The sequence below is a fragment of the Orycteropus afer genome, unplaced genomic scaffold (genome assembly GCF_000298275.1).
Source record: "Orycteropus afer afer isolate SDZICR_OR568_19922 unplaced genomic scaffold, OryAfe1.0 scaffold00005, whole genome shotgun sequence".
Classification (NCBI taxonomy): domain Eukaryota; kingdom Metazoa; phylum Chordata; class Mammalia; order Tubulidentata; family Orycteropodidae; genus Orycteropus; species Orycteropus afer.
In genome coordinates, this window is record NW_006921592.1 from 31,589,424 (window position 1) to 31,599,288 (window position 9,865).

Genomic DNA, 9,865 nt, shown 5'->3' on the forward strand with positions numbered 1-9,865 from the left:
GAGGAGGATGCTGCGACATGCAGAGGCCTCGGCGATTGTAGAGTATGCCTACAACGACAAAGCCATCCTGGAGCAGAGGACCCTGCTGATAGAGGAGCTCTATGGGAACACATTTCAGCTCTACAAGTCAGCAGATCACCCAACCCTGGACAAAGTACTAGAGGCACAGCCGGCGAAACTGGAGCTGATTATGGATGAAATGAAACAGATTTTGATGCCAATGGCTCAAAAGTAAGAGGCATGGTTTTGTTTTTTCTTAACAGATGGGATTTGAGGAAGGAAAGTTTTCCATGCCTTCGCATAAAGAAGGTGGCTGTTTCTTCCAGACTGTAACTAACCTGGGCTAAGGAAGAGTCTATGTATAAATTTTGGTTTGAAGCCATTATTTGTAAATAGCTGGATCTTCCTCTTACAATGTATCCTGCAAAGTGATGCCATACTGTAGTGACTTGTAAACCTTTTTTTAACCAATGAAACATGTTTTCTTAAAATATTATCTTGAAAACCCACCACCCACCCCACCCCTACCCCCTATATTTTAAGTAGTTTCACAAATACAGCCTGTTGTGTAGGTTAATTTGTAAGGCCTGGAAGCCCAAGTGCATGCCCTTGGCATATGTAGCATAGTGGAGTGGTTAGGAACACGCTAGGACAGGGTGTCGGGTGTGAATCCTAGTGCCTCTACCTGCTGTCCCTGTGACCTTTGGCACCGTAACCTCTGTGCCTCAGTTTCCTTATCTAGAAAATTAAGATAGTAGTTGTAGATACTGCATACAATTTTGAGAAGGTTAAATGGGTTAATATTTCTAACACCCTCAGCAGTGCTTTGCCCATGATAAAGGCACTTAAGTTTTGGCTGTCTCCTTGGATGCTCCATGTGACCTTAGAGGTCTGTGATGCACCACCATTAGCCTCCAGTCCACACCTGAATCTACCAGGTGTCACGTGAGAGGGCTTGGGCCCATGAGGGGTCATAGTGATTGCTGGTATCATTTGAGTCTGTGTAAGTTTTAATTGTGCATTCTGAAAGACGTCTGACAGAAAGAATCTCTTAAAGAAACAGACTCACAGGTGTGGGTTTCTTATGTGATTCACTGTTGGGGATTATTATTTAAAAGGGTGGAGTCCCTGGGTGCAAACAGTGAATGCATTTGGTGCTCACTCACAGGTTGAAGGTTCAAGACCACCCAGAGGTGTGTTGGCCAGAAAGCCTGGTAGTCTGCTTCTGAACATGTAGTCATTGAAAACCCTGTGGAGCAATCTGTTCTGAGACATGGGATTGCCATGAGTAAAACATTTAAAAGGTAGAGCATACTCTGAATAATGTCATCTCTTGATTGGATATGAGGGATCTGCTACTCTGGTCTCGGCTGTAGGTGCACAAAATCAATCTCACAATCTAAAAATAAAGAAAATTGTAGCACTGCTGAAAGATACAATCCATCTTACTGCAAATTACACTTGGTAAAACCATTTTCCATATTTTGATGATTTCAGAAGACCACGAAGTTTACCTCTCTCTCAGTTACTCCAGAGCTGATGTTTGCCTGTTTTGTCTGTTTTCAGGGAGGCTGTGATTAAGCACTCATTGGTGCACAAAGTGTTCTTGGACTTTTTTACCTATGCACCCCCAAAACTAAGATCGGTGAGTACTCGGTGTTGACATTGGAACCAAAGCATGGAGGGTGAGCTGTGTTGCAACATGAAATGCTACTTTGCTGTATGTCGCCTTTTGAAATTTTTACAAGGCTGTTTCCTCATTTAGAGAAGTTCATAAATAAACTTCCTTTGAACAGATCTGCTAATTCTGTTTAGGTTTTCACAGAAGACTATGAAATTGGCTTTAGTTTTTATTAATTGGATTTTGATCCACTTGTTTTTACTCTGCTGGATTAAAATTAGGAGCTCTGGGAGTGCCAATGGTTGCAGTGCTCAGCCGCAAACCAAAGGTCAGCGTTTCAAACCCGTCAGCCTCTCCATGAGAGAAAAAAGCTTGATAACCTGTGGGCCATTTCTACTGTGTCATATAGAGTTGCCGTGAGTCCCAGTTGACTTTCCAGCAAGCGGGTTTTTTGGGTTTTGGATTAAAATTAATCAATTAGATTTTTCCATTTTTATTATAATCTATGGACATCCTGTAAATAGTCTAAAAATTAGCTAACAGACTAATATTCAGCATTCAGATAGTTTTAAATTCAATTATGTAGACTTCTACAAAAAAAGTCAGGTTGATGTTAAAAAGGGAGGATATTTATTTAAAAATAAATGAACATCAAATGATGGAAGGATAAGGGGCCGAGAGTGAAGGTAAACCCTTCACCCCTGAAGCCGCTAAGGGGGCTGTGAATGCAGATTCAGCATGTGGCCTCCAGAGCTTTGCTTGTCTGTCCTGCACTGAGCTCATTGTTCATGCGGCCTGCCTTTCTGATCACAAGTGGCGGGTACAAGAAAACCAACCCCTCTCTCACAGATAGGCCAGATGTACATAGTCACAGGAATTTTGACCCTCTCAAAATTGACTTACAAAAAGATTCTCCAGGATGGCCGTCCGGAGCTCCTGGTTATCTGGCCACAGCTGCTGCCACTGCTCTTTTCGGGAATTTTCTCCCTTTCCTGTGGAGGGCAGTGTCTCACAGTTCTGGATTCACCACAGAGAAACTGTGTTCAATGCTGACAGTGGGATACTTTCAGTACTTACTGGCAAGTGCCTTTTCAGTGTGAATGGATTTTAGTTAATGACCGAAAACAACTTTAGCACAATAGAACGAAACACTTGCCCAGTCCTGTGCCATCCTTGTAGTCATCGCTGTTTGAGCCCATTGTTGCAGCCACTCTGTCAGTGCGTCTGGTTGAGGGTCTTCCTCTTTTTCACTGAACTTCTACCAATCGTGGTGTCCTTGTCCTGGGACTGGTCTCTTCTGGTAACATGTCCAAATTACGTGAGACAAAGTCTTGTCGTCCTTGCTTCTAAAGAGCATCTGGCTGTACTTCATCCAAGGCAGATTTGTTTGTTTTGTTGGTAGTCCATGGTATCTTCAGTATTCTGTACTAATACCATAATTCAACAGCATCCGTTCTTCTTCAGTCTTCCTATTCTGTCCAGCTTTCACATGAATGAGACAATTGAAAATACCATGGCTTGGGTCAGATGCACATTAGTCCTCAAAGGGACATATTGCTTTTTAATACTGTAAAGAGGTCTTCGCAACAGATTTGCCCCATGCAATGCACTGATTGATTTCTTGACTGCTGCTTCTATGGGTGTCATTTCATTAAAATGAAATCCTTCACAACTTCAGTCTTTCCCCCATTTATTGTGATATTGTGAGGATTTTTATTTTCTTTATGTTGAGATGTAATCCATACTGTCTTTGATCTTCATCAGTAAGTGCTTCAAGTCCTCTTCACTTTCAGCAACAAGGTTGTGTCATCTGCATATCACAGGTTGTTATTGAGTCTTCCTTCGATTGTGATGCCATATTCTTCTTCATATAGTCCAGTTCCTTGGATTATTTACTCAGCATATAGAATGAATAAGTATGGTGAAAGGATATAACTGCGACATACATCTTTTCTGATTTAAAACCACACAGTATCCTCTTGTTCTGTTCAGATGGCTGCTTCTTGATCTGTGTACAAGTTCCACCTAAGCACAATTAAGTGTTCTGCAATTCCCATTCTTGACAGTGTTACCCACAATTTATCATCATCCACACAGTTGAATGCCTTAGTACAGCCAATAAAACACAAGTAAACATTATCTAGTACTCTCTCCTTTCAGCCAACTTTCATCTGACACCAGCCCTGATAGCCCTCATTCCGTGTCCTCTTCTCAATGCAGCTTGACTTTCTCACAGTTCCCTGTCAGTGTATTCCTGCAACCAGTTTTGAATTATCTCCAGCAAAATTTTACTTTCATGTGATATTAATGATGTTATTCAATAATTTCTTCATTCTGTTGGATCACCTTTCTTTGAAATGAGCACTGATATGGATCTCTTCCAATCTGTTCGCCAGGTAGCTTGGCCTAGACAAGTAATTGTTTCCAGCATTGCATCCATTTGTTGAAGCATCTCAATTGGTATTCTGTCAGTTCCTGGAACCTTGTTTTTCACAAGTGTCTTCAGTGTATCTTGGACTTCTTTCATTACTGTCAGTTTTTGATTATATGTTACCTACTAGAATGGTTGAACATTGACCAACTTTTTTTGATATATTGGCTCTGTGTATTCCTCCAGTCCAAATGCCTCCTGCATCGTTCGCTCTTTTGCCCAAAGAATCCTTTAATATTGCAACTAGAAGTTTGAGTTTTTTCTTCAGTTCTTTGAGCTTGAGAAATGCTGAATACGGTCTCTTTTGATTTTCTAACTCCACTTCTTGGCGCATTTTGTTATCATGTGTTACTTTGTCTTCCTGAGCCATCCTTTGAAATCTTTTGCTCATCTCTTTTACTTCATCATTTCTTCCATTCACTTTAGCTAGCTACTCTCCATTCAAGAGCAAGTTTCAGAGGCTCTTCTGTCCAATTTGGTCTTTTCTTTCCTGTCTTTTTAATAACCTTTGCCTTTCTTCATGTCCTTGATGGCATCTCACAACTCATCTTGTCTTTAGTCATTAGTGTTCGGTACATCATATCTATTCTTTAGATGGTCTTTAATTCAGGTAGGGTATACTCAGGATCACACTTTGGCTCTCATGGACTTGTTTAAATTTTCTTCAGCTTCAACTTGAACTTATCAATGAAACTGATGGGCTCTTCCAAAATCTGTCTCTGGCCTTGTTTTGACTGACGATATCGGCTTTCTCCATCATCTCTTTCCACTGATGTAGTTGATTTGATTCCTGTGTATTCTGTCTGTCAAGATCCGTGTGTGTAGTTGCTATTTATGTTGTCTGAAAAAACGTATTTCTAATGATTAGGTCACATTGATCTTGCAAAATTCTATCATGATCTTTAGCATCATTCTTTCACCAAGACCATATTTTCCAACTCCCAATCTTTCTTCATTTCGAACTTTACATTCCAATCACTACTAATTATCAGTGTATCTTGATTGCATGTTTGGTCAAGTTCAGACTATAAAAGTTGGTAAAGATCTTCAATTTCTTTGTCTTTGGCATTAGTGGTTGGTGTGTAAATTTGATTAATAGTTGTATTAGCTAGTCTTTCTTGTAGGTGTATGGATATTATCCTATCACTGAAACCATTGTACTTCAGGATAACAACCAAAAGAAAAGGCACTGCCGTGGAGTTGATTCTGACTCATAGCAGCTCCCATTGGGTTTCTGAGGTGGTAAATCTTTACGGAAAATAGATTGCCTTGTCCTCCTTCTGTGGAGTGGTTGGTGGGTTTGAACTGCCAGCCTTCTGGTTAGCTGTCACATGCCTTAGGCACTGTACCACTAGAGCTTCTTGTACTTCAGGATAGATCTTGAAGTATTTTTGATGATGGATACAACACCATTCCTCTTTAATTGGTCATTCCTGGCATAGTAGACAATATGATTGTCAGATTCAAAATGACCAGTACTAGCCCATTTCAGCTCAACTAATGATGAGGATATCGATCTTTATGTGTTCCATTTCATTTTTGACAACCTCCAGTTTTTCTGGATCCATACTTTCTACATTCCATGCTCTAATTAGTAAGGGATGTATGAAGCTGTTTCTTCTCCTTTTGAGTCATGCCACATGAGCACAGGAGGGTCCCGAAAACTTCACTCCATCCGCTTCCTAAAGGTCTACTCCACTTTGAGGAGGCAGCTCTTGCCCAGTCTTACTTTGAGTGCCTTCCAGCCTGAGGGCCTCTTCTTCCTACACTGGATCAGATAGTGTTCCACTACTATTGATAAGGTTTTCACCGGGCAGTTTTTTCAGTAACAGACTATCAGGTCCTTCTTGCTTGTCTGTCTTAGTCTGGAAGTTCCACTGAACCTGTCCACCATGTGTGATCCACTGGTATTTGAAATACCGATGGCATAGCTTCGAACATCACAGCAACTCACAAGCTACCCACCACAGTACTATGAGCTGGAAGACAAGTGGAGTTTTTGTTTTTTAATAAAAATTGATAAAATGAAAATGCTGTATTTATAGAAATTGCCTGCTCTGATGGAATGGAATGTTTCTAGAAAGAGGTTGTGTTCCTGTGTGATTTTCTATAAAATTAATAACTTATTTGTTTGTACCTTTGCTCTGTTCCTTTCATTCTTTTTGCATAGCCCCTCCATCCCATTGGATTGATAGATAATAATAAGTGGAAAGAAAAAACCAAATACAAAATCACTGACAGCCTTTATTCCCTAGGAAATGATCGAAGCCATCCGTGAAGCAGTGGTGTACCTTGCACATACCCATGATGGCGCCAGAGTGGCCATGCACTGCCTCTGGCATGGCACCCCCAAGGTACGTGAGCTAGGCCACCTGCAGGGGGCTGGTGGGTTGGGCAGGGCTGTACCTTTGACTTCCCTCTCCTTCCCTCTCAGGATCTTTGTCCCCTTGTATATAAACAACCTTATCTCCATGAAGCTGGGCCTCAGGGCCTCCCAGGAATCGGCTCTCCTCTTCAGGCCTAAGGTTCCTCTCTGCTTTAGTGGAAATGCTGAGCTTTCCTTAGAAGTATGGTAAGGGATCTATCAAGCAAGTAAACAGTATGTGTGTTACTTAGGAGCTCTGGTAGCATAGTGGATAAGGCATTTGATTGCTGCCTAGAAGGTCAGTGGTTCAAATCCATGAGCCACTCCACAGAGGGAAGGTGAGGCAATCTATTTCCATAAAGATTTCAACTCAGTGGCAGTGAGTTTGGTTTTGGTTTTTTTGAGAGGTTTTGGTACATGTCGGGTTTATTAAATCCTTACCTTCTGTGTGAGGAGACCCAGGTTTGGTTGTCAGCCAATGCACCTCAAGCGCAGCCCCACCTCATCTGCCAGTGGAGGCTGTGTGTTGCTAGGATGCTGAACAGGTTTCAGTGGAGCTTTCAGACTAAGGCACATGAGGAAGAGAGTCCTGGAGATCTACTTCTGAAAATCATCCAGTGGAAACCCTATGGACCACAGTGGCCCTATGCCAACCTGTCGTGGTGATAGGACTGGGCAACATTTCATTCCATTGTGCATGGATTCTCATGGGACGACTCGAATGACAGCGATCCTGTTGGGGGATGATGAGGAAGGAGAAGACAAAACCCGAAAAGCAAACCCATTGCCTTGGAGTTGATTCCAATTCATGGCAACCTCGGAGGACAGAGAATTGCCCATAGGGTCCAAGGCTACAAATCTTTATGGAAGTAGACTGCCCTCTCTCCTGTGGAGTGGAGCAGCTGATGAGTTCGAACCTCCCATCTTCAGGTGAGCAGCCAAATGTTTTAACCATTGTGCCACCAGGACTCCTAGAGACTAATAACAGCTATAGATGTGCTAAAGTGGGTGTTTAGTACTCTGAGGAAAATAGTAAAGATCCATATTAATCACAGAAGTTTAACTTTTCTGCTGTGTGTAATTCTGCCTTCAGAAGACATTTGTCATCTTTTTTTAAAACTAATGCATATTTAATTTTCAACAAGAATATATTGAATAACTCCCAAGACCATTGCCTTCAGACAGCCTTCTAAGTTGAAACTGAACATATTCCCAGTGGCCATCTTCCAGCCAGATAATAGATGAGACTACAAAACAAATAGCATCATCCATGAAGCATGAGCTCCTCAGAACACTCAACTGTACAAAACCAAAAGGGCAACATTTGCCCAAAACAAAAGAGGAGAAGACATGGAGAGATAGGACAGCTAGGCGAACGGAAGTGGGGGACCCAGGGAGGAAACAAGGAGAATGCTGACACATTGTGGGGATTGCAACTGTTCTGGTTACCTAGTGCCACTCTGACAGGACTGTACCACAAATGCGATGTCCTCAACAAACAGGAGTTTATTCTTACAATTTGAAGGCTTTAAGTCCAAGCTCAAAGTGCCAGGCTCTAGGGGCTGGGTGAAAGCCCCTCAACCTTGGGGTCCAGCTCTGCCTCCTGCTCCTGGCCCACTGAAACTGGAGGCTTTTCATCACTCAGCTGCTGGCTGCTGAGGCTGAGAAGTCCCAAGCTTGACAAGTAAAAAGGCACAGTCCTGATGTTACCAAACCACATGGCAGGCCATTAATTCAAGTCCATTGAAAGTCCCAAGGTTGGCAGAGCGTGGCAGGCTGCTGAATAACGACACGGCTACATGCAAGGTTCAAACCATAAGCTGGAGACCATTTCCCAAGGCTTCCCCTTAAATACAGGAAGCAGACCACATCCCTAAGGCAGCTACTCAGTTGCTCACAGTAGATTTCACCAAGGAGTTGATTACCAGTCTCATCATGGGAAGTAACTCCATCCAGCTGCCCAGCCACTCAACTAGACCCAGCCACGTTGACAGATAACCTTAACCACCATAGCAACAAATGTCACAGGACAATCTGTGTATGCACTATTGATTGGAAAACTAATTCGCTGTGTCAACTTTCACCTAAAACACAATAAAATGTTAAAAAAAGAAAGTATCGAATGCCTTCTGCGAGCTAGATCCTGGTGTGTTTGAAGAGAGGTCAGATGTTGGAAGAGGGCTCTCAGCTCACTGCAGAGGCGGCTTCACTAGGTTTTCCTGCTGCTTGCAGATTTCACACTTCCATATTTATGTCTGAGAGTAGATTTTCACGGACAAGACTAAATGATGAAAGCTTTGGCAGGGCACTTACACATAATGTCATTTTTAAAATTTCAACTGTGTAACTCTTTTTTTCATGAACCAAACTATGCCGTCAGATAAAAATCTAATAATATGTTTACAGTTTAACGAAATACCCTTAGTCCACATGAAAAGCTTATCAGGCGTTTTTTCTTTCTTTTAAGGATAGGAAGGTGATTGTGAAAACTATGAAAACTTACGTTGAAAAAGTGGCTAATGTAAGTATAATAAAAGTACACATTTCAAGTCATAGCAAGTCATGTCTATTATAGAAACTAAAAACTCAGAAAATGACCAAGAAGCAGTTCTTTGCTCTTTACTTCGCCAGTCTTTTTATATGCACGTGTGTGTGCTTTTACGTATTGTTAAAAGTGGTGCAGCACAGTAATCATACTGTGTCTACTCTTCTCTCCTTTTTTCATTAAATGTTGACAATTTTTTCATTGTTTTGTTGTTGTTATGTGCCATCGAGTCGACCCCAACTCATGGCAACCCCTCCTTGGGTTTCTGAGGCAGTATCACTATGGAAGTAAATAGTAAATATCTGTAAATATCTGCTATTCAAAGACTAACTCCTTTAATGAATTTAGGGAGTTCTGGTGGTGTAGCACCTAAGGCACCTGACTGCTAACCAGAAGGCTGGCGGTTCATACCCACCAGCCACTCCCTGTAAAGAAGATTGGGCAATCTACTTCCGTAGTGATACCACCTCGGAAACCCAAGGAGGGGTCGCTGTGAGTCAGGTCTGACTCCGCAGCAGTGAGTTTGCTTAGTTTGGTTTAATGAACTTGTTCAGTCATGTTATTCAACATGAAATTATTTCTCTTTTATCATTTTAATGCTATAGTGTACAGCTCTGAATGTCATTTTTGTGTATCTCTGATTATTTATAGACTGATTTCCTAGAATTAGAAAGTCTTTGCTAAGGTATATACATGTTACGCTCTAGGTAAATAATGCCAAATTACACTTCAGCCCCAGGGTTACAGGTGAGGAGAGACAACTCAGGGACGCCCAAAGTAGCAGGCGGGGAAAGCAGGAGAAAGGGGATTAAAAGCCAGGAAGCCAGAGAGAAGAGCAATCAGCCAAAGGGATTAGGTGAGGAGACAAACTCAGGCCCACCCAGAGTAGCAGGCTGGAAGAGC

The 9,865-nt window shown here is 41.9% G+C and overlaps 1 protein-coding gene across 1 annotated transcript in view; it reads left to right on the forward strand.

Moving 5' to 3' along the window:
- The window catches only part of PUM3 (pumilio RNA binding family member 3), a 58,597-nt gene that overhangs the window by 12,098 nt on the left and 36,634 nt on the right, over window positions 1-9,865 (forward strand). Inside the window, exons 8-11 of the mRNA XM_007939408.2 lie at window positions 128-231; window positions 1,567-1,645; window positions 6,308-6,406; window positions 8,885-8,938. Coding sequence (XP_007937599.1) covers window positions 128-231; window positions 1,567-1,645; window positions 6,308-6,406; window positions 8,885-8,938 — 336 coding nt within the window. The remainder of the gene's footprint in view (window positions 1-127; window positions 232-1,566; window positions 1,646-6,307; window positions 6,407-8,884; window positions 8,939-9,865) is intronic.